Source organism: Trichoderma breve, chromosome 1, assembly GCF_028502605.1.
Source record: "Trichoderma breve strain T069 chromosome 1, whole genome shotgun sequence".
Taxonomy (NCBI): Eukaryota; Fungi; Ascomycota; class Sordariomycetes; order Hypocreales; family Hypocreaceae; genus Trichoderma; species Trichoderma breve.
The window spans coordinates 2688227-2712202 of NC_079232.1; the positions used below are offsets into that span (position 1 = coordinate 2688227).

Below are 23976 nucleotides of genomic sequence, written 5' to 3' on the forward strand. Positions count from 1 at the left end.
TCTGAGCAACTCATTGCTGTGTCTTCGGGGGAGTTAATCCAAGCCATCAATAATGATGTATACGTCGCGTTGAGCTGCAGCTAATCTTTCGACTAACTCATCGAGAATATTGCTATCCTCGCTATCCTGATTGTTGAAAACGTGCATTTGTACACCATTCGCTGGGTCAGCTTGCTGCCAGAGTGTCTGTTGTAGGTTTCGATAGGAACTTCCGGTGACTGTCTTGTCGACATAGTAATATAAGAGATGACGGGATTTGAAAGGTCTCATTATCCTCTTCTCTCGAATATACTCAATCATATAGGACCTAGAAATGATTAGTCACTGTCTAAAGTACATCATCAAATGCAGAACGAAATGGAGTGAGAAAAAGTTCACTTGCATTAATGTTGTTGTCCCGTGTTTAGCTATTCTCCAGTTAACGCTCAATAAACAGTTTTCACTAGTTTATGTCCAGCGACTTACGGCAGCCACTTATCCAAAGAACAGACCGTTGACATTGCATATTGAACCAGGCTTGGAATTCTTTTATTTCCAGTAGCAAGCCACATAGTTTAAAATTGTTCCAAGCCTGTATTACCCTCTGATGTTCTTTCTCGGCCAGTTCTGCAGGGCTGAGCTGAAGACTATATTGGATATACTGGAGGCCAAAGTTGGGTTGAAATCTGATATTGTTGACGACATCTGTATTATGTCGGTAAGCAATTCCGTAGAAATTTCGAATACAATTGCTATTGATGCTTACATTGAATCTCGTAAGTGATATTGAAGTTTAATACTGCCATTATTCACGCCTACTGCCGTACCATTAATATGCCGCTGGTTGATCGAGGTACTGATAGGCTGAGACATTGCAATGCCGAAAATTCGTGGGAACCTCTGCCAAAGTCCCAAAAACTCAAGTATAGGGGTAATAGACGACGACAACTTGAAAACAAATGATCTGTCATCAGATTACAGACCTGAAACTGTTTGATAGAACGAGGGTATTTACGCCAAATTTTTGTTCAGTGTGAACTGAATGAGGCTCTACGGCAGAAGACACTTATTGGGCTGCCACTTGTCAAGAAATTTGCCGGTATCATGTACTGCGCATACCGGAAAGGCGTCGATAGCGGAAGGCGGCTAATCTGGTGTGCATAGGTGCCAACGGAGAAAAAGAAATGTCTTTCAGCTCCTCTAGGTTGGGCTTGTTGATCCCTTTGCACTCATCGCTGCTGAGTTTCCAGAGTTTCTGCTTATCAACCTCAGGTAACAGACCTTCCAGATTATCTGTAAGAGAGGAAATGTCTGCGATAAATCTGTCGAAGTGGTCTCGTTTGTAAAAAGCCCATTTCAGACCGTCTACCACTTTGACCGTCTGAGATGTCCGTCTACCAATGAGGCCTTTGAAGCGATTATGCAATCCTCTGAGATCAGCTGGGATGCATGCATCAGCGTCAAGAAGCTGGTCTGATGAGGAGCCATTCTTTATCTTCCTGGCGTCTCTCTGAGCCTTGGCAACGGTGTCTCGGATTTCGAGGAGAATTCCAGTTGTAGGATCCCCTGTTGGATTTTCCAGGCCTTCTGTTCCATTGATAGGCGTTGCGAGATCTAGAGCTGTAGGATTCCCCGTTGGGTTTCCTGGGTTTCCAGACCCACCAGAAGGCGCTGGGATACGTTCCCTTGCGATGCTGTTATTGTTGTTGAACTTGACGATTTCACCCCATCGAGAGAGGCGCAGCTGGATCAGATCAAGCTTTAGCTGATATCTTCCAAATTCGCTTTCAAATTCTCGTGCCAGTTGGATTTGGCTGAAGGAATTGAGCACAAAACGTAATAGTCCGATTGTATTACCAACAGGATCCATGTCCCCAAAGGAAGATAGGCTGTGGCTTTGTGATTTGGGGACAATGAGATACAGAGACAGAAGAGATGCTGAAGGAATGCAAAATGGTAGATGAAGAAGCCGGAGACGGCGAGCATAATATAATGGAATTACTAACTACAACACTACCAAGGCGTCGCATGAAAGCAAGAAATTGTCATCATGTTGCCGCGTCTAGCGACAACCTCAACTGGATGCCTCGCAATATAAAGCGTCCGTTCTAGAGCCGTCCTCGGCAAATGATTGCTTCCACTCTTACACCGAAATCGTCCAAGAGCCAGTTGTAGGTACTTACATACGGCTGCGTATTCAGGCTATCTGCATGCCCAACGCAATCACATGCATGCAGAGCACCCCGCCTCCAGGTGATGAAGAGTACATGTAGCAGAGCCGCAGAGTAACGGTCGTCTAAACGTCAGGCCGCAACGATTTGTCTTCTAATTCTCATACGAAATGATCCATAGATGCTATCTGTGAGTCTTATCTTCGGCATAAACATAAACGTCATTCAAGAAGATTGAGTTTCCAATTTTTATGATAATGAAGACTACTCATATTTCGCTTCTAATCAAACAATGAACCAAGAATAGCCGCTTCACATATCTACAAGCCCAACTGAGGTTGAGATAAGAAATTTACTGCAGACCCGGTGCAACGGATGTACGGTGCTAAACTTGGGTTATCACGCGCTAGAGCTTAGAGTGCTCGCAGTAGGCATTTTACATGCAGATAATGTCGTCATTAAGTGACGCTGAGGTATAAAGAGCTGCACATACATACGTAAGGGTTGCATAGAATAGTCTAGAATACAGGATAGAGGAATAAAAGCTGAGCGAGTAAGTCCTAAGCATAGAAAGCGGCTCCTAGGGTCATCGCACAAGGACAGGGGGGCGCAGAGAGAGAAGCTACAGATACGCATGTGTGTTTGAAGAATGCCGCTTCAAGATATAATATGGGATCATCATCAGACTCATCAATCTACATCATATTCATACTTCGTATCTAAATAGAACACGCATTACATAGCCAAGGCTCGCAAATTAAAAACCTCCAGTCCTTCCACGATTAAAAGAACACCTACAGAAAATTCATCCTCAAGACTGCCTTTCAATCTCCCAAGAGTTTATTCTTGTCGAAACACGGCAATTTCTTTGCCTTCTTATCCCTGCATCCTTTCAAATGTGGCAGCGCTTCTGACTAGGGAAAAGAGGCACGCACCATTTGACTCAGTAAAATTTAGTTAACCGGCGTTCAAAGCATTAGCGACGAGTATCCGGAGTGAACCGAATCGACATCTATATCTTCATTATAGATATCGCTCCCGAATTCGAAGTCGTATAGAGGGTAGTCCTTGGGTAAATCCATCTCCCACGACGATTTCCTCTTGCGAGTCAGGCGACCTGCTTGGCTGGCTTTAGGTAGCCGTGGCAGGCCTCGAAAGAACATGTTTACAGACTTTTCCGGGATGAAATTGTCGACACGCTCAGTTTTCATCCTCAACAGGGTCCGTATCTCCAAGTTGTCGAACCCAACGCCTCCAAGATGACCCATGCTCATAAATGACATCCACTCGGTGCCAAAGATGAATTCGAGTCCTGTCTGGCCAAACTTCGCCACCTCTCTACTAGCATGGTATCGTCGGTAACCCCATTGCCTGCGCGTTTGTACAAAAAGACGCATAGTCTTAATCACGGTCAAGGTGACGGAATCGGCATCCTCCATCATATCGGACTTAAAATCGACATTCGCCCGAGACATTTCGTCTAAAATATGCTGGACTCTAGTTCGATCTGCTTTAAATATCCCAGCCCTTAATGAGGGATCGGCCAAAAAGATATTCAGCCCTTTGCAGTCAGGGCACGAGCAATGGACTCCTTCCCGCACGAGGCTAGGGCGCTTCGGATACTGTCCCACCCATGTATTGAGATATGCCTTCAGAATTGCAGATAGCAATCCTGACACGAGAGATTCTCTAGGAGTATTTTTCAGTTCTTCGAAGATATACACATACGGTATGAATTCTTTCGCAAGCGGAATCCATAGAGTATCGAATTCAGTATGGGGTATATGTGGTGCAGTATTAACAACCTTTGAGATGAGTAGTTCCAAAACCTTATCAAATTGTTCGGTCGGTCGGAATAGTTGTTCGAAGAAGCAGTAAAAGCTTCTAAAATGGATTCCTTTTTCTTGAAGCCCAGGCTGGGAATATGTTGAAGATTTGCTGATACCATACAGCTCTTTATATCGATTCTCATCAAGTGTATCCTTAGAATGCTTTACGGAGCCCTTTTCAATATAAAGACAGTTCCGATAAGAGTCTGCATATCGATACTCGTGATCGTCGTAGTCATCATGCAAATAGCTTTCGTGCTGAATTTTCTGCCAGCGCTTCTCACGCGTGTCCTGGTCGCTTAAACGGGGCTCAGAATTACCGCGGTAGAGCCAGTCTTCGAGATCACTGTCTTCATCGTAGAAATAGGCGACGTAACTCATAACACCCTCCTTATCTCTCTTGAAGTAAGGATCGTCGGCTATGCCGCGCCATTGTGCGAAGTCTGTCGAGGCAATTAGAGATATGGCAACGTTCAGGCTAAACTGCAGAGCTTCCTCCTGAGGCAGATACCCAGATTTGCCGTAATAGTCTACTTTGTGTATAAGTCCAAGGATGGCTGCGGGCTGGCGCTCTAGACCGATCTTTTCTTTGCTACATGACTATCAGTCTCGATTTCCACATGAATGGGGACGCGGGGAATGGGGACAATGCAATGACTTACATTAGCGATAGAATTGCAAATGGATCAATAAAATATAGAGAAAATCCGACCAATGCCTGACCATCTTGTGCTGTCAACTGTGTAGTTCCACATGCCTCAATGCATGCTTCTAACATGGGGCGAACGAATGTAAGCATATAGTCCCGGACTTGAGCGAGCCTAGGTCTCGGTCTCCCATTTCGCGATCTTCTTTGTTGAATGCCAATAATCTCTTTGACTGCCCTGAGTTGCTGGGCGGGTCGAGGATATGCGAGAATCACCCCAAATATTCTGCGAGGCGAATATTAGTATACCAAGTCTCGAAGCACGATGCTAACTTTACGCGACTTACACCGCCTCAATGTCTCTATATGATAGCTCGCCGTTCAGGTATGCGATGTCACGCCGGTCAATGAGTCGAGAAAAGGTATTTTTGGGCATATCACGAGCATAGTGAAGACCGAAGCGGGAGAACCAGGGATAGGACCTGGTAACACATAGAGCTTCTAGAACATCAAGAAGATGCTTGGGAATCAATTGTAGATTGGCCCAATGCCCGTCCATATTTTCAGCCGTAGGAGCCATCATAAAGTTGCAAATCTGCTTGAAAACAACAATCGTACTTGGAGCATGGTACTTCTTCAAACAAGCTCGAGCATAGTATACCCACAGTGACTCGACAACACCCCACGAATTGGTGCCGTAAAAGAAAGACAAGATTGTATCACGGAGAATAATAACAACAGCCTAGAAACAGTTAGTTTAGCGACAAGATACAAAAAGAGGGGTGACCTGCAAAATATCCTAGATCATCAGGCAATACGAGGTCTTTTTCGTCAACCGAAATGAGCGGTTCCGTGATTTGGTGGCCGTTCAGGCCGTATATATATACGTCGCGCTTCGTGGGTTGGTTAGTTTCGGTCGCAGGACCATATCCCCCTTTTTTGGTGATAGACGCGAAAAAGATCTCAAAGGGGATCTCGGCAGAAACATCTTGAAGGTGTTGCACTCGATAGCAATCTTCGAGTATAAGTCGACGCCTGGAAACAGACTCCCATTCTTTATAGTCGCTTTTAAGAGGCGAATATATTACTTCCTGGCCGCGTGATCCACGATCTTTTGTGAGCCATCGTCTCAGTGTGTGGCGTAGAGGCCGCAGCTCAATATCTGGTGCGTCGGGATGAGGGTCAACAGAGCAGACCAGAGCCCACATGTAAATTGATTTGACCAAGCGCGATTCTATGTTTGAATCCTCCATCGAAAAGGATTGTGCCGTTTGATTTGATGCAAAAACAAGCTCTTCGGTCTCTCTATTCTTGACCCTTAACCCACCACCCTCATGTCTAGGTGGCAGAATAATAGTCATACTACCCAAACATTCGTTTACTGTAAAACTGCATCACTTGTGTTAATCTACATCAGGATTTCGATGCTCCGGATAGTCGTTACTCGCAGCTCCTCTTGGTCGAACTTGTGCCCATACTTAAGCAACTTCAGAGACCAAGGCTCTGCCATGAGCGGTGTAGTGATATTGCGAGAGCGAGCAGCTTGATCTACGCAGCCTTGAATGATATTCGGCCAGATGGAGTCATCTAAGGTGAATTGATCTGAAAAAAGCTCCAGTAAAACAGTACCGTCATCCTCATCTTCCATGACGGCGTCCTCGTGGTATGCCATAATTTGCCGGACTTGAGCCTCTTCAAGTGGCATTTTGATATCGCCGAATCCTTCAATAGACACGCCGCCAGGGAAATCAGGCATAGTGTTAAAGGAAAGAAAAGGTTTAGGTATCCCAATGTGGTTCATGGCATTCCTAAAGTCGGTGGTGAGATCTGTGGTGAATTCATCAGTGCTCAGATCACTCATGACGCTCTCTGCGTCATCGAGATCCATATCATCACCGAGCTTTGAATCCAAGGCCGAAGCCTGTCGGTCTAAAGATTCGCCATCCATTGATTTGAATGCAGTATGGGAGGTCGTGATCTGGTGATTGTAGAGAGATTAGGAGACGATGCTGTCAAACGCGACAGGTGGGGTGGGCCAGCTTTGTGGAAGCTTCTGATTGGATACCAGTAAGCACCAATAAAAGACAGACTGACACGTCTAGCTGCAGCTCGAGATATTGGAAGTTCCGCTCTTGATGTGTACCATCACTGTTGTTTGTACTTGAATAGTATCAACAGGTGCTATATAACACAAGGAAAAAGCATTCACTGCACCTCTCTAATCCATATGCATAGGATGCCGAAAAGGCCATCTACAAGCACATACTCCGCACTTCGAGATCTTTCGTCAAAATGAGCGCGGCCTGATGAAACTTGATTCAAGTCGTGACACTGAGCAGAGAAGTGTTTACTTACTTGAATTACTAAAGTCCGAATTCATTTCACCAATTCAAACCATCGAATTGAATTAGCCTTCAGCAAACACGACGGGTATAGTAATTCACTGGCGCGCCAAGGCGGGATGAGACTTTGGCAGATCTATTATCGTCATTTACTCATGACGGATGCCAACATATTCCAATCTGATACTGCATCTTTGCCGAATTCAATGTACACGCGCACATGATACACAAAGGGCAGACATTGTAGCCATCGCGTGCTAGGTAGTTTAACAACCTATTGAAGTCGTTTACAACCCGACGGTTAGGCGGCTTAATCATCAGCTTTCCCTTAGCCCATGACCGGCCCTGTTGTGCCGCCAGTCTAAGGGAGATTAGCACCCATTTCTGCTTGCGTTCCAGATAGGGTCTGTATGTTGCCGCAGATGCGACTCTCGTAGGAGGTGGTTCAATAGTTGCAAGAGCAATAGACCGATGGTTGTAAAAGTAATGAGTCAATAAAATAGAAGCCTCTATGCGGATCGTGTCCGAATACAGCAGTCGTACAGGCTTCTTGTGCTGGATCAGTAAAAAAAAAATAGTCGTTCCTCTTGCTATTGTCACACAGGCAGCTTACTCTAAGCCTCGCAGGAAGAAGGTTACGAGTATGTAGCCATTCCCCTAAAGACCTCAAATAATCCTAAGATCCGGCCAAAAGCTGAGCCAAACTCGCTTTCACTACTAGAGTATTCATACTCAATTCGGCTGCGTTCTAGTTGACAAGCAGCTTCTTGGGTGAAGGTGAAAGAAGCGATGAACCCGCGACAGTGCAACCAAGAACTCCATCTTTAATTGGGAGGATGTAATTGCTAGTAAAAATAAAAGGTAATGCCCCAAACTTGCAGCAATGTCATAGTCTTTACTATCTCATAATGGTTATTTTCTCTGTTCTTTTATTTCTTTCTTTCTCTTTTACCGGTTCCTGGCTTCTTACACGCAGGTTGTCATCGCCGATCTCCAGTGCTACCATACTGCAGTGGCACGCGCTTACACGGACAACTACCCGTAACTCTGTAACATTTCATGCAGGCACTCATCCAATCCCATCTATCGAATCAAATTTATTCAGTATTTATTGTAATTCTTTTCTTCTCTCCCTTTCGCAGTATCATTTCTCTCCAAACATACAAACTCTTGCCACGCGTCAGACGCCGCCCCAAAACCGGCAACTGATCAGCAATGACGCTCTCAGCGTGTCATCTACAGTGGGGAACTTTTGAGCGCCTTGCTCCTCCAAAGCCACTATTTCCAGGTTTTTCAAGGTACCAACCCACGCCGCAGTGAGTTTACCTGTACTTGCACATATTAATCCTCTCAGAAGCAATCAAGGACATGCCATCCCTGTCGGCAATATCCTGAGAAGGAGGTCAGCTAATTTACATAATGCAAGAGCACATGCGAATAGTACATGTGGTATGTTTCTTTTTGCTAGTTAGATGGAGGCTGAGGCCATCTGAACAATGAGAGCATCAAACGTCATTGTTCGGCGCCATACTCGTGACGTCACAAGATGGCATTCTTAATGCATGAGTTGATCACCATTGAAGTAGTCGATGAATGAGAATTTATTTGGTGATGGCTTCTTTTTCTCTCTCCTTTCTGTCTACTCCATCTCTCTGTGACTGACTACTACGAATAAGCTGCTCTGTAACAATCTATCTTCATCAACCAACGTAAGTACCGTAGAAACCCTCCTCACAACACCACTAACACCACCGTCCAGCCAACAACCACCCAACTCACACAACCACCAAAAAAAATCCATCAAAATGCCGGCAATGAACGATTGGCTCCGCGACGACCTCTTCGGCAAAGAGCACGACCTCTGCACCGCAATCACCTCCGCCAACCCGGCCCCCGCCGTGCTCAAGCTGTGCGCCCCCGACGCCGCCCTCATGTTCCCCAAGATGGACATCATCACGCCCGAGGACGAGGACGACTTCAAGGACGCCATGAAGGCCCCCTTCCACCGCTTCGATGACTACGAGATCGAGGACATGAAAGCCCACTTCATTGGCCTCATGGGCGGCGTCGTCACGTACAAGATTAAAGCCACCAGGGGCAAGGAGAAGTACAATGCCACCGCCTCGTCGACTTGGAACCAGGGCGCCGATGGAGAGTGGCTGCTTGTTTCGCATTCTGAGACGTTGATGTAATGGAGTGGATTGGGATGTTACATGTACCAGCCGGTTGTTTGAAGGCGCAATGGCCGTGCTTTTTTTTATCATCATTTGGAACGAAATAATCTGAATTTACGACTCTTCATCTGTTTCTTTTTCTCTGTTGCATGAGTTGCTCTCAGCGAGTCAAAATACGAGAGTAACTCATTTACTTTACATATGCAAATATACATCATATTTCTTCTAACGCTCAAGATGAGTCTCTCTCTATATCTGTGAATCCTTCTAATAAAGAGCTTCCATCCGCATATTGATATACTCCATGCAATTCACCGGCTCGTACTTCTTCGGCCTCTCAGGCCCCCAACAGCCAGGCACACAATCCACCGTCTTCTCCATATCCGCACACATAAAATACACAATCGAATATCTCTCCCTCGTCGTCTTATCCTTCGAGATCTCTTCCTCGCCCTTCACCAACGGCGGAGCCTTGACCCGATGCATCGTCGACTTCAACTCATCATTGCTCCAGCGCATCAAAAAATCCCCAATATTCACCACCGCCGTGCCGGGTATGTACGGCGCAGGATTAAATTTCCCCTTTTCATTGACATCCTCTACCTCGAGCCCCCCGACATCATCTTGGAACAGCATCGTGATTGTTCCGAAATCGGTATGGGCAGCTATCCTCTCCGCTTTTCCCTGCCGTAAAAGATTATCCTCGATGGTCGGATAATGCAGCAGCCGAATCTGGTTATCCTTCTTCACATGGTACCCCACGAAATACTCCTTCTCGAGTCCCATCCCCAGCGCAACGAGCCTCAGCAGCTCCATTTCAGCAGCATAACAAATTTCATAAAACTCTTCAAAGAACTCCCGAAATCCCGGGAGGACATTCCGCGGTAGCCACACATTTGACATACGTGCTTCGTCGTCGTCGCGTCCAATGTCAAATGACTCCTTCACATCGGGTACGTTCCGTGCTGCGGCGAGCGACGCCTCGTCAAAGATCATCTGCGACACCTTTTCGCGGCCCACGCTTGAGTAGCCGCGATGGTGCCATGCCTCTGGTGGATGAGGAGCTAAATCTTTATCACTTTGCGGGAGGTTGAAAAATTTGCGACTCTTGATGAATAAATATTAGTCGAGATTCGCTGCCTTCTTGAGTAATTTTTATTTGTGAGGTATATAGGCACGCAGGTGCAGTTGATTATGAGAATCGAGAGGCTGATACGACATACCCAATTAAACGCTTCATTAACAACATCCTCAGGCACGCCGTGATTCTTCACATACGCAAAGCCAACATTTTTGAAAGCCTCATATAATTTCTTAGCCACGATTTGGACATCCTCATCCGAACCAGATCGAGTTGGTGCAAGATCGATGACGGGGATGCCCGAGTGCTGATCAATGTTATTTGCCATTCTTCAATTCCCGAATGCCCTGTCACAATTGTAAACAATGAAACTGTAGGAACCAGCTTGTCATCAAATGGAATAGATTACAGCATATTCTTGGAGATGACAATTTGCGGAATCATCTCATGCCGCGTTTGTGACGTATCACAATGAGGGGATACCACGTGCCGATCTGACAACCCAAATCCTCCAGTGTACCGAAGAAGGCATGTACCTTGTTTTCACCACATGCAAAGATTCGTAATGCATCCTTACCAACAGCAATCAAATCTATTAAGTATATAGTATTCAAATATTTGCATTATTGGTATCTAGGAGAAGTAGAAAAGAGACACAAGGAAATCCAGGTATCCAGCAAATATGGCCAATTCATACCAAGTCATCGTTCCAGCGACAACAATCTTGTGTCTACATGCCCTCCAAACATTTCCTTCTACAAACTTCGTTGATGAAAGTCGGATCATAAATCATACTCCCAGCGGCTCTTTTGCCTCTGGTGGCAGAGTCAACGTGTCCGGATACGTGTTCAATGCCTGTCGCACTCCTAATTCTCGACCAATATAGAAGAGAAGGCCCTCCGCAGCGAGTCGCTGTTCCGGTCGGCAAATATCCATTACATACACGGAAATAAGTGGCCATATGACTCGCAGGGCATCAAACACCGTTTTAGGAGACTTGTCTCTACTACTAGAGAGGGGTCCGAGTACACGTGGGACGCTCTCTAAAATCCCTTGCGCCGCATTCTGGGCCGTTTTGACGCTGTATTCTCGATCCTCGTTGAGCTGCTCGAGAGGAATCGGGCACGGGGGGTAATGTGTAAGAAAATTGATGAGGAGCCGCATAACATGGTACCCTTTGACGATGGCAGAATGATACAGGCTCATTGCATAAATCTCCAAAATGTGAGTCCCGACATAGTTCTTTTCAATCCAGTCTTCAAATTCTTGTTCGGCAGCCTTCATCTGAGCAAAGAGATCGGGATAATCTCTGGATGCCCCTGGAAAGTCACGACGTCGGAGGAGATTGAAGATACGAGCCTGAACGCTACAAATCTTGATGATGAAATAGGAGATGGCCAGCCCTAGGCCCTCGCCCGGATGTAGCGGTAGTAACCGGTCTATTGTTTCGAGCCATTCCCCGGATTCCGGAGGACACTCTGTATTGGTAATGAGAGCTTGAATTTGCTATATGTTGGGTCAGCACATCTGAGAAGCCTTACTATGAGATGAATGATACCTACCACCATGCTATAGGCTGGCCAGAAGGATTTGCGACCCTCAGGTTTGAGTAGAGGGGCGCAGCCCCTTGCCTTGAGGATGCTGTATAACCCACGAGCGTGTAAATGCCATGGGCTGAGGACTTCAGTGCGAGAAAGGGAGCCAATGAGCAACTATTGGCTGGTGAGGTTCTGATATGGAGAATTGTTTGTTTTGAATGCATGACATCAGAGTCTTACTTACCTCGTAATTTGTAAGAATCCATACCGTGGCGAGAATATCGTCTCGTTGAGCACCTTCAGGCGTCTTGAGCGCCTCGCTGACTAAATTCAGGGTCTTGCCTAGGTAACCACCCAGCTCGCGCTGCGTCTCATCATCGGAGCTCCTGCTCAAAGCCGTCGAGTACTGCATATTAGTCACGTACGTGCGAGAAAAGAGATGGGCAGCCCAGATGAGGGGCCCGTCATCTGTGTAGTCGCGATACATGTCCTTGATGAAATCAAGATTAGAGTAGACATCAAGGATGATGGGAATGGAGTGGGACGTCCAGTGTTCATACACCGGCCGGAGGAGCGGAGGTCGCGCATTGTAGTTTGCGCCATTAACCAAGACGAGGTCTGTTGAGGAGGTGAAGACAAAGTCTCCGTTCGGGGAGAGGCTCGGCGTCGTGAGCACTCCTCCATCGGATGACGAAGACGAAGAGGAAGACGACGATGACTGGCTGCTAGGGGACTGCGGCAGGGGCGCACGCTTCTTGCGCTTCTTGACAACCGTAGGATCGGCGTTGCGGAAGACCAGCTCCTGTTGATCCCGATATCCGGGGCACTGGGCGCCGTATTTGATGCATCTCTGACAGGCGGGACGGGCAAGGTCGCACTACATGAGACGAAGGTGTAAGTAGGTAGAGCAAGGAGCAGATGTAATACGGCACGGAAGCTGACGAGACGATCCCCGATCCGAGCCAACGCAAGCAAGCAAGCTGATGCGGCTGCCAAGAGCCAGTCATGAGCCAACGAGCAGTGACACACATCGACAGCCTTGCAGAAATGGCCACAAGACTGCCGCAGACCCACCCGATGGCAATTTATATATCCCGGCCTCTCTCCCCTTTCATTCACATCGACTTGATGCAATCATCCATACACGTATATATAAAACACTGACCTTGACTCGCCGCTGGCGGCACAGGTGACAATCCCGGCTAGGTCTGCCTGTGTTGGGCATGGCGGCACAGCGTTTCACTCGCTCTGATCAGTCACAGTAAAGTCGCAAGAGAGAGACCAGCGCGGTTTTAGGCATGTCGCCTGGGAGGCCTCGTCTAGAATTCTGGAATGTCTGCGATGCGATGAGACAAAGAGGAAATGCCATTCGAGGTGGGGGGGCGTTGCGTCCTTGGCGGCCCGCTCCAGCATTGGGCCAATCAACGGCGTCGGCGGACATGAGAAACGCCGGCTCCGCTTAGGGGGACCACGTGAGGGGCTGTTTGGAGAGCTCAGCCTCTGGAGTTGACGTTTGGAGCGACGTTGGAGAGGGTACGCTATCCTGCAAACTAGGGCTAAGTTGTACGTGTAATTGTGGCGCGTCGAAAATGTGTCGTTACATGGGCCTGGAAGTTGCTGAAACACCAATACCATCATTATCTAAGATATTACCACTTCCTGTATAGTCTTTTCAATGCTCATCATGATTTAATAACTGCTTCTACTCAAAGACATATAGCCATCACAGTAGAATCCCCAGCCTCGGTAAACTCGCTCCCTCGGCAAAACCAATTCAGTGATTTTGTAATCATCTCGGAGAACTTACCAAATCCCCAAATTTATAAACCCAAAGCCTCAACATTTCCCCATTCAGCCACATCCGGAAAGCCGTTACTCCCAGCCACGGCAGTCGAAATAAAAACAGCCCCCATTCCCCAGAAACGCTCCGCCATTAGAAAAAGCTCCGATTCTTTATAGGCAACGACTCATTGACTTGCCAGATCCGCCACCAATTTCCTGATTCGGCCATCCCCTCGCATCTGAATGGCTGCAGGGTACCCCACCTTTGTTTAACAGAACCTCGGATAGACAAACTCGTTTTCCCCTCTCGTCCACTCCGTGTCTCCCCCTCTTACATCACTTACACCCCCTTTCACAACCCAACAAGCTCATAGTCTAGATTGCTTCATTTCCCCCATCTTGAAACATATCAATCGCCATGCCGCACTACGCAGACCGAAAAGACCTTTTCCCCATGCAAGGCGGCTGTCCCTGCGGCCACATCCGCTACCAAATCAATCTCCCTCCCCTCATCGTCCAGACCTGCCACTGCACCCTCTGCCAGCGCCAAATCGGCAGCGCCTTCGCCATCAATGCCATCATCGAATCCTCCGCCATCACCCTCCTCCCATCCGCCCCCCTCACCACCCCGCCCAGCAAGGCCGACGCAGCGCAAGCCTCGTCGTCTCCAGCCGTATGCGGCGTCCTCCCCGCCTTTGCCGACTTCACCAACGCAGCAACCACAGCAACTGTTCCTCCTCAATCCACAAGCTCTACTACTGCTGCTTCTGCTTCTGCTGCACCAAACTCTCCCATCCTAGTGACAATCCCAACCCAATCAAAAGTCGGCCAAACCGTCGCCCAATGCCCCCTCTGCCGCGGCAGCCTGTGGAATTACTACGCAGACGGCGGCCTCTTCATGACATACCTCATCACCAGCACCCTCGACCGCCCCTGGGAGCTCGAGCCCGACGTGCACATCTTCACCCGCAGCAAAAGGGACTTTATCACCATCAACGACGGCAAGCCCCAGTTCGAGGGCCAGTACCCGGACAGGTCCGTCTTCTTCAGACCCGACTGCAAGGCCAGGGTCGACGCCCTCTTGGAAAAGCAGGTCGCGTGGAGGAAGCAGCTCAAGGCCGCTTACAAGGCTCAGTTTGCCAAGATTTAGACATCACGAATCGCTAGGTGTACGAGATGATTATTGCATGCTAGACATCTCGAATCGTTAGGTATACGAGATAATTATTGTATGCACACACGCAGGCGATCTTGCAGTTCATTTTGCTCATGATTTTGTTTATTTAAATTTAAATCTTGACGCCCACCACAACCTCAGTTTCAAATCAGGGGTATTTAATCCGTATTCCTCCACATTTCCGTGCCTCCCTTCATTTTTGGGTTCCTACATCAATAGGTACCGCAAGCGAAATGAACATAAAATAAGTCCCAGAAAGTAACCAAAGAAATTGCAAAAATGAATAGAACAAACCTCAGCAACATAATAAAGTGTCAACTAGCCATGGCACCAGAGCCACATCTCCCAATGGGGGGGTATACCGGTAATGTCTTTGCTTTATCCAGATCGAACCTCTCTTTTTTTGAATGATAATTATGATTGTTCCTGCTGTGGAGCAGATACGTGTAAAAAACGTGCCAAAAGTAATTTCTGCTATCTTTCTTTTTCATATACCGTCTTGAAATTCGACCAAATAAGCGCATAAATATTCCCGTGTTCAAAATCATGCTAATTACCGAAAAAAAGAAGAAAATACGCTGAATCAAAATGTCGGAGCCTCGCCAACGCCAGTTGAGTTTAGGTCATATAGAAGGTAAATAGCACGCCATATATGCCGCTCGTAAAAATCCAGATATGAAGAAGAGATGATGGGGAGAGAGTGTGTTTTTGAGAAAAAAGATAAGATCAAAGGGAACTTGAGAGTTGCCTTTACTTGAATGTAATAATAGTTGGGTTTTGCATCGTTTGTCGCCGTTTTTTCTTTCGGTTTGTAGCTGTCCAAAGACTAGCCACCCATCTTGCGGAATCCCTCGACGCCGAGCAGCGGCACTTCAACTTCACTCAGCGAGCCAATGCCCTCGTCACGGCGGCGCTCAACAAAGTTGTTGCATTCCGCTACCACGAGACTCCACTCGGATAACGCACGTCCCGAGTAAACCAAGTTCTTGACAAACACGCCAGCGGGCTTTACAGCCTCGGGTTCGGCGTCTCCCTGCCTTTCTTCGATTGCCGTCAGGTGGACGATGGGAGAAGGAAGAAACCTGGATTCACTAGGTGTCGAGGCGCCGCTATTTGTCTCGGAGCCGCTTGTAGACGAAGACTCCTCTGATATTATCCCGCCGCTGAGAGATAACTTGCGACGAGGCTCTGTGACTGGTGAGCTAAGTGGGCTTGCATTCCTTGCTGCTTGCACCAAGCCACCCTGTGAACTGCCAGAAAATTTCCTCGTGGGTATCATGAGTGGGGGGAGGGTCGGGCCACCCCCACGTTTTGCCTGGAATCCAAGTCTTGCCTGGGCTGGTGTAGGGAGCCTCGGGCGTGCGAGAATGCGGTCTATGGGAGACGGCTGCTGGTTAGGCTGCGGCCAGCCCAGAACGAACTTGAACGTAAACTTGGGCTCTTCAAAGACCGGGTTCGAGCCATCAGAGTCCACGCTCTTGTCGGATTTGGCCGTCCTGGGTGGACTGGCAGAAGCGTTCTGTCGCGCCCGAGAGTTTGCAACCTCGCGGCGTGCATTCTGAAGTCCGTCGTCTGTAGATGGTGAATCCGTGGTGGTTTTCGTAGTAGGAGAGGCCGTCGAGGTGAATGTCAGCAACTTGAGAATAGACCACTTTTTCTTTGGGTCATTCTTGGCCAGAAGGCTTGCGTCGGCGCTGCTGTCGCTAGTGGGCGACACTATGCTTGACGCCTTGGTGAAGGTATCAAATGTCACAAATAGGCCCGGCTGAGGTACACTGATTTCCTGACGAATGATGATGAATCGCTTTCCTAGCGTGGGCGACATTGGTTCCGTGGCGGGACCTGGTTGGCCAGCTTCCTCGGCAGCCTGTTGAAGATATAGATAATGCGACCAAACGCTCTTGAGCCTCTTTGAAACCAGCGCGAATATTTCCCTATAAATATTAATTAGCCCTTGATTCTGTTTCAGAATAGTACTAGTAGGAAGTCTTTTGACTTACATGTCTGTGTCATTCTGGCTACCCTTGTCACGGCAGATTCTCCAGCAAAGAAGACGCATGTAATACGCTCGCACCATCGGGCACCAGTTGTTGAAGAAAGCGTTAAAGGTTTCTTCTGTCAACAGCCAGTCGCGGCATACCATCATCTTCTGCTCGGGATCTTTGGCAATGGCATCCCATATCGTGAAAATGAAGGAAATCATTCGAATTTCTGAAAGAGTGTTGAGCGATGTCAAGGCCAGTTTGCAAACCTCAACCCAAAAAGGCCAGTCGATGTAGCATGTTGGGCTTTCAGCCGTCTCAGCCCGATGGTAGATGAGGATAACCTCCTCCAATAAGTCACACAGCGTTGAGCACGAGGTGCTGTTGTATCTAGAGGTCCTGCTCGCGGCAGCTTTCAACAGCGCAGAGAAAGCTTCAGCGAATGTATGTCTCGCCCCGGGATACAAAGAGGCGCTATCTGACAGGATGTCTTTCAATAACACGACCAGTCTATTTTCCGACATGCTCTTCATCATATTGTTTGGTGGCATAGGCATTTGCAAGGCTGCTGCTTCAGCTCCCCGAGCCGAGCTGGCCAAGAGAGAGCCTTGAGGCTCAAAGGTAGCTTGGCGGTGGATGGTGCCATCCAGAATCGACAAGAGTTGTGCATGAACAAGAACGAATGCAGGCGAATGTGCTTTCTCAGTCAAAGAGAGGCCCTCGGGCATAAATTGGTCGGACAATATGTGAAAGTGTCTGCAGAAGATGAAGAGAAGATCGGTATCGCGACCTTTCCACCGCATCACCCAGGGTCCCGTCCATGGCACTCTCGCTACAAGCAGAGGCATCTTTGGGATGCGTTTCAGAGTGGCCCACATTCCTCGAGGCGAAGACCAAGCCAAGGAACTCAGCCTCGGTGGGAATGAGGCTGTAATTTCCTCGTCAACTGGCGAACTGCTGCTGTTGCGACCCAGGCCCATGCTTTCAGCGACACGGCGAATCAGGTCAGGCGTCAGCCCCCAAAGCCTCACCAAGATATCAGACACACCGGGTGCGAAGAAAAATGCGTATGCGCACGTCTTGCCAGCGAACTCGATCAAGCTCGGGGGCACGTGGCGGAGAGACATCTTTTCGACCACGAAAGCCATCTGCCTCACCAGGTTAGACACGAACATGGTCCTGATGTTGTGCTCAGCCGACTCCGCCAGCATAGCGGACTGGTTTGAGCTCTGCGATGAGTTGGATGAGTTGGTGGATGACCTCGCCCGCGTCCGGTCCTGAGGGGACCGCTCCGACACGGGCATAAAGTAGGACGTTGTCTGGCGCCACTCAAGCCGCATCATGATGGTAGTTGCCGTCTCGAAGAGCAGCTGGCGATCAAGGCCCGGGACCGGCTGTTGGTGCTGCACCTCGAGCATGTCGAGGACACCGCCCCACCACTTGTTGAGAATGGAAGCCCTGCAGTCGACATCTTCGGGCCGCAGACCGCTAAGTGACTGCTGGCTAGTGGTGCTCTTGAGAAAGGGCAGAAACAGGGACTGGATCAGAGCGCATTGTTGGGCAACGGCCTTTGAGGCGAACCCGCGAAACTCGAGGTCCAGATTCTTGAACTGCGACCACAGGGGATCGGGCATGCGCGCTGGCATTTCGCTCGACGATTCATCTGTGGTGAGCGCCGTGGAGTTGGTCTCTGCAGAAGAGGTGGACTGCGAGACATGCGTGTCGATGCTGCTGGAGCCCGGCTGAGCCAAGCTGGTGGCAGACGAGGCGCAGCTAAAATCGGAGCCAATGCTGTCACTTGTTTTAGACAACGTGGACGCGGGTTTTTGCTTGATCCTGGAGAAGTAGCTGGTGGCACGAGCGAGTCCCTTTGTCGCGGGCTTAGCACCTGAGTCGACTAAGCGGGTTTGGGTCGTCTGATTGGTCGTAATTTCCTGGATGCTGGCCGTCACAGCCCGTTTCAGCTGGTAGCGGTTCGATTTCGCTTCCTGCTTCACGCTCGTCGCGGCTGGAACTGGAGTGTCTGATTGGACTTTGGGCAGCGAGCGCGACGACGGAATCCACGACCTCTTGGTGAAGCTGGCAAAGCTCGCAGATGTGGATTGGGCGCGGTCCCGGGCCGTTCGGCGAGCTGCCTCGTCGCTGTCCATGGGCACTTCGTTTGCTGTAGCGGGCCGCCGTGGTTCGTCGAATGGAGGAGGAGCAGCGTCCTCGTCGTCCTCGTACTGGGTATCTCGGATGGTCGTCAAGCTGCGCAGCCATGAGCGAGGCCCATCGTTGGAGGAGGCCGCAGATTTTGTGCGTAGATGTTGCAAGGTTGTTGGTGGAGAAGGGGGGTTGGGGTCGACATATTCGGAGGAGGTAGTAGAAGGGGCCAGCTTGGTCTCTAGAGCGAGTGGAAGAGAGATGTCGAGCTTAAGGTCCAAGTCGGAGTTGAAGGAGGGTATTTCAAACGTCGCGAACTCGGCCAGGCCCTTCATATCCAAGGCTGTGTGGTCGGTCGAGACGGGATGGCCAAGCGAGGGTGACTTGGCTTGTGATGGCAGTGACGGAAGATCGGGAGAAGAATGGGATCGTCGAGAGAAGGAGAGGGAGGAGATTTCCACGGCCGGGGCCATGATTGCCGTTCCACTCATTGCATGACCAGCACCTTGGCGGTTTCTGGTTTCTGATGCTGGTTCAGATGTTGGCCGCACGATCCGACGAGTTCCGCAAGACGCTGTCGCCGTCCAAAGCACCTGTATCGACCCGTAAAAGCTGCCCAAATTAATTCAACATTCCTTTTGAGCGAGTGTCTGGATGGTAGCAGCGGTTTAGAGCGCAGAATGGGAGAGAGTGCCAGACTCAAGGCCGCATGAGAAGCGAGGGGGGGCCTGCAGGGTTGTGATGCAACGAGATTGAAAGCCGGTGCTAAAAAGAAGGAGGCGAAAAAAAAAAAACTGCAAATCACGATAACGATAGACAGGCAAGGCTTCCGGGAACGGTCTGCAACCGCATCGAGAGAATTGCCACGGCAGCCTGGCCGATTGGGGAAAAAAAAGTCGTCGAGTCGATATACAAGGCGCACAAAGGGAGCTGCACAAATGGCCTGCCGATTGCGCCCAGGAGAGCGGAATGACGGAGATGGGCAGATTGGATGCGGCTGCCGGTGGCGTCGGCTAGTGAGTAATCCCTACAGCGCCAATGGGGGAGTTTTTTTGTTTTTGGCGAGATGCCCGGACGTAGAATTGGATTAATTAATTAAATACAGTAGGTGTGCGAACTCCATTCAGGGGATCGGGCCTTGCACTAGAGCCCTTTGAGTCTCTTTGCCAGCGCCAGCACCAGCGCTAAGCTTCACGACTTTTGAATCGTTGAACAAGATCATCACGCCTCAAATGACAAAGCTTTAGGCAGAGAGGCCCTAGGCGCTTACAGAGACATGAAGTGTTATGTTCAGTTACAGTAGTACTTGAACAGGTTGCGCCACAGCGAATCGATGCGTTGAAGGCGCTCAATCCGTTCGCGCCAATTCCGGGCTGCATTGACGACGAATCCGGGTTTAGGGACCGAGAAGCGAGGACTCACGTCTCTACTGTACTTCCCTGTCGCCCGCTCTCGATCAACACATCCATTGATAAAATGGTAAAAAGGATAAAGGAAATAAGAAGAAAAAAGGAGAATTCTACATTCGTTCGCAAGACGTTCCAAACGGTGGCTTCGTCTATTAGCGTAACTAGCTGCCGTCCGCCAAGTCCATCCAAGCCATCAAATTTTAAGTCGCATCGCGAGTCTCCGGCCGTTGCCCACCTTGGTAAGTATCGAAGTGCTAAGGCAGCGGGTGAGCCGTGGCGCGATGGGCTGAGCTGGACAGATGTTGAGAAACGTAAACAAAGATAGGACAGTTTGATCTTGATTTCAGTTTCATAGACAAAGGCCATCCTGATACACTCTTGCATCGTCATAACTGTATTCCCAAAGCGCAGAAGCCGGAAGATGCATGGCATCCGGCGCCATGTCTTGGTTCATTGACCGCGCTCGTCCATGTCCTGAGACATCGACGGTGAACAACAACAACAACAATAACAACATCCAATATCCTCGTAGCATACTTCCCCGCAAAAAAAGTGGCGCGACGGCTACGAATCACCAGTTCCGTCTGCGATGCAAAGGCATCATACGGTTGTCCGACTCCGACGACTCACATCAAACGCCCTACTGTTGCATGTTGCATCCTCCTGTAGGTGTGCCGTCATCCCCGGCATCAGCAGTGCAGATCTCAACAGTCCGTGTCTCTCCGCAACTTCATTCGCCACAGCTCCTATGAAAAAGCGCAGATCAATTTCGTCACCTTGATTAACCAAATGCATGTTGAAATGGCCCCTTACGAAGTTAATGTTACGGCGGAGTGCGAGAAGATGCCGCGCCGCAGCTGCCGGGCATAAGATGAAGATGAGATGAAAGAACAAAGATCAATTACCTTCTCTCCGCGGAATGGGCTACTGCACGGAGTACTCCGTACCTTGATACAGGTACGTGACTCGCACAGGCACGAGCTTCGGAAGAAAAGAAAGAAAAAGACGGGAAACGGTTCCACAGCTATCGTGCCATAATTAGGGATGATTGAGTGTAATTAAAAGCCCCATTAAAGGTACATGCAGTGAGATGTGTGAATGCGCCGCCCTGCAGTCGTCATAATGCTCGATGAACTGTTTAGAGCCCACGTGCATGTAGGTACCCATGGTAATAATTGAAGTTGACCACTTGTATCGTACAGAATACTCGTATGAGTGAGTGCTCCATAGTAGACAAGTAGTAGTAAGAGTCAAGAGTCAAGATCCAATTGTGCTCATTTGCATAAAGATGGAAGCTTTTCTCGCACTCACATCACGACATTACTCTGCTGCTGGCTGGGCGGTGTGTGCGCGGTGCAACGCTTACTGTTATCAATCAAAATCAAGTCGCATGCAAGCCCCGTTTCAGATCTCCATTGTCTCACAGCTCAGCTCTCTTCCGCGCAGCTACGTCAATACTGATTCGCCGTTGCTTCAGAGCACACGAAAAGTAAGAAAGAAAGATAAGCAGGGCAGACACGGATCATACTAGACAGCCAAACTACTTCTCGCACTTCGGACTTCAAACTATGGGGTAAAGTAGAAGCCGGGCCAACCAAGCTGAACTGTAGACTAAGAGGGGCATGACATGGAACAAGTGCGTCTGAGAGTCGAGTCCGCGGAGTGGCCCAAACCCTCTGGCGATGGGGCTTGGTCGCAATAGCTGAGAATAGTAGCTCTTGGCAAGCACAGGCGCGCCCCTCTAAGATGACTATGGTTCAAAAGTTGCTTCCACAAGGTAGTATTAGATGGTAAGGCCTCGGACGAGCACAGCAATGGAGCGCGGAATAGTATCGACGCCGCGCCGCTCTGGTAAGGGTTTCAGCTTGGTGAGGTGGCTAAAGACTTCAAGCTCCAGCTGCAACTGGTTGCAGGACCATAGTTTTGCAGGAATTTCGGCCTTGATTTCAGACAAGCATCAAGTAGCACGCGTCACAACACCATCAAGGTGCACAACGTATGCACCGAGTGACTTCACAAGGCTCACCAATTATGCTTGCGAGTTGAAAATACGACACCCTCGACAGGAGAGTGACGATCTCAATCCTTGGCAGTGCTTCTGTGACCCTCGCACAAAGCAGCCAGCCGAAAGGAACTCAACGCACAATGGCACCACTACGGCACAAAAAAAAAAGAAGAAGAAGAAGGGTAAAAAATTGTCTCCCTAACGTCATGCACCATGCCCTTGGGGTTATCAAGACATCGGTGTTTGGTAATAGCAGGGAGAGAATTGATCTTGGCACGTTGAAAACATCCTTCAGCGATTCGAGCACCTGAAAAAGCTCGCTGCTGTACACACATATGCCGTTCATGTTTTCTTCTGGTATCACAGTTCACTTTGACCTACCGTTGTTCCGCAAGGGCCATTTCAGTGCAGATTTGCATTGGGACTGTTCATCCCTGAGCAAGGCCTACACGGCCCAAGTAGTAGACATCCATAACAAGGGTGCATCCATGACAGTAATGTGAGCCCCCTTATGAGGGGATTGTCAATGGCGACGGGCGCAGCCCGCTTTTGCTTTCGGCTTCTTCGAAATACACAGATGCATGTCGAGCTGAAAACAAAATGAGGTTTGGTCCAGCAAGAAAAAAATTCTTCTCGGGAGTTTATGGAGGGGCATCGTGATTACATAATGCACCGAGACCCGGCAATGCTCCATCGGAAACTTGACAGGAAATATTTCCTATGTTGGTAATAAGACGAGGTGGAATATTTGTATACAAGGAAGCCTGTAGATGTGTGGATTATCGGAGATTCTCCTTGCTCTTCTGTGATTTGATCCTGTCTCTTTTCATGCAGGCAGCAGTTCTCATCCAACGCGCTATTGAACTCTCTCTCTTACACTGTAAAGAAGCCCTATGATCTGGAGGCTTTCCAGAAGCGCTGATCGGCACTACATATTTCCGAGGACGTGAGCAGATCAGCTTCTGCAGTCTCGATCTACAAACCATGGCGCCCCACCGCAATCTCGCTGAAGCTCAATTTCATCGTCGTCCCTTCGACGTCTTATCATGTGCTTGCATCGCCTGTCTCCGAGATTTCAATGCGAATCGATCCGTTGAAATCGTCTTCACAGGTCCCCAAGTCTCGGCATTTGTCTTTTATCCAATCAGCCAATCAGCTCACTTCCCTTTGGCGCGTTTCCTTTGGCTACGCTACCCCTGATCACCAGATGCCGAGTGCATTTCCTCAGGATGTGGGCGTGACTTGCGTGCGTGAGAAGCTGAGGTCACTCTGGCAACCCTGAAGGGGGGGCAATCCAGGCGCAGTTTTTGCTTGGCATGACCGTGTCATCTCTGACGCTCCCTACAATACTTTGAAGTCGACCCATACTGTACTGCCTGGGGAGTGCAATGCAGCCCTAACGAATGGATCATCTGGACGAAAAAAGAAACATTAAAGAAAAGAACAAGAGCAAACGTGCTGTAGAAACAATATATCATTTAAAGCCGGCCAGCTACAACATGGAGTCATCAGGCCACGATACGATGGCCGCTGCACGGCTTCATGTACGGCATCCCTCCGCCGGCGAGGAATCTTCAAAAGAAACAAGCCGCCTGTCGTCATTGGCGACGCCGGTCCACACTAGCTGCCCCCTTAGTCCCTTTTCCCGCCTGTTTGCGCCTGTGCAAACTGCTGCGATCCCTGTCTTGCCTGCCCCCCAGCCCAGTAAAGTCGCCA

At 49.1% G+C, this 23976-nt stretch overlaps 7 protein-coding genes across 7 annotated transcripts; 2 read left to right on the forward strand and 5 right to left on the reverse strand.

Moving 5' to 3' along the window:
- Window positions 1–1081: 1081 nt before the first annotated feature.
- Window positions 1082–1849, reverse strand: T069G_00838 (prion-inhibition and propagation domain-containing protein; the record flags this gene model as incomplete). The annotated part of the gene is made up of 1 exon (XM_056168048.1): window positions 1082–1849. One exon carries the CDS (start codon window positions 1847–1849, stop codon window positions 1082–1084), a length of 768 nt encoding a protein of 255 aa, XP_056033364.1.
- A 4184-nt stretch (window positions 1850–6033) lies between these two features.
- On the reverse strand, window positions 6034–6573 carry T069G_00839 (uncharacterized protein; the record flags this gene model as incomplete). Its single annotated transcript, XM_056168049.1, has 1 exon — window positions 6034–6573. One exon carries the CDS (start codon window positions 6571–6573, stop codon window positions 6034–6036), a length of 540 nt encoding a protein of 179 aa, XP_056033365.1.
- Window positions 6574–8772: 2199 nt separating this feature from the next.
- T069G_00840 (uncharacterized protein) lies at window positions 8773–9159 on the forward strand (the record flags this gene model as incomplete). Its single annotated transcript, XM_056168050.1, has 1 exon — window positions 8773–9159. The coding sequence occupies one exon, from the start codon at window positions 8773–8775 to the stop codon at window positions 9157–9159; it is 387 nt and encodes a 128-aa protein (XP_056033366.1).
- A 249-nt stretch (window positions 9160–9408) lies between these two features.
- Window positions 9409–10550, reverse strand: T069G_00841 (2OG-Fe(II) oxygenase superfamily domain-containing protein; the record flags this gene model as incomplete). Its single annotated transcript, XM_056168051.1, has 2 exons — window positions 9409–10248; window positions 10365–10550. The coding sequence occupies 2 exons, from the start codon at window positions 10548–10550 to the stop codon at window positions 9409–9411; spliced, it is 1026 nt and encodes a 341-aa protein (XP_056033367.1).
- Window positions 10551–11011: 461 nt separating this feature from the next.
- On the reverse strand, window positions 11012–12985 carry T069G_00842 (fungal zn(2)-Cys(6) binuclear cluster domain-containing protein; the record flags this gene model as incomplete). The annotated part of the gene is made up of 4 exons (XM_056168052.1): window positions 11012–11728; window positions 11785–11934; window positions 12005–12637; window positions 12926–12985. The coding sequence occupies 4 exons, from the start codon at window positions 12983–12985 to the stop codon at window positions 11012–11014; spliced, it is 1560 nt and encodes a 519-aa protein (XP_056033368.1).
- Window positions 12986–13960: 975 nt separating this feature from the next.
- Window positions 13961–14692, forward strand: T069G_00843 (glutathione-dependent formaldehyde-activating enzyme domain-containing protein; the record flags this gene model as incomplete). The annotated part of the gene is made up of 1 exon (XM_056168053.1): window positions 13961–14692. The coding sequence occupies one exon, from the start codon at window positions 13961–13963 to the stop codon at window positions 14690–14692; it is 732 nt and encodes a 243-aa protein (XP_056033369.1).
- Window positions 14693–15545: 853 nt separating this feature from the next.
- Window positions 15546–19319, reverse strand: T069G_00844 (uncharacterized protein; the record flags this gene model as incomplete). The annotated part of the gene is made up of 3 exons (XM_056168054.1): window positions 15546–15962; window positions 16053–16653; window positions 16720–19319. The coding sequence occupies 3 exons, from the start codon at window positions 19317–19319 to the stop codon at window positions 15546–15548; spliced, it is 3618 nt and encodes a 1205-aa protein (XP_056033370.1).
- Between the last annotated feature and the right edge of the window lie 4657 nt (window positions 19320–23976).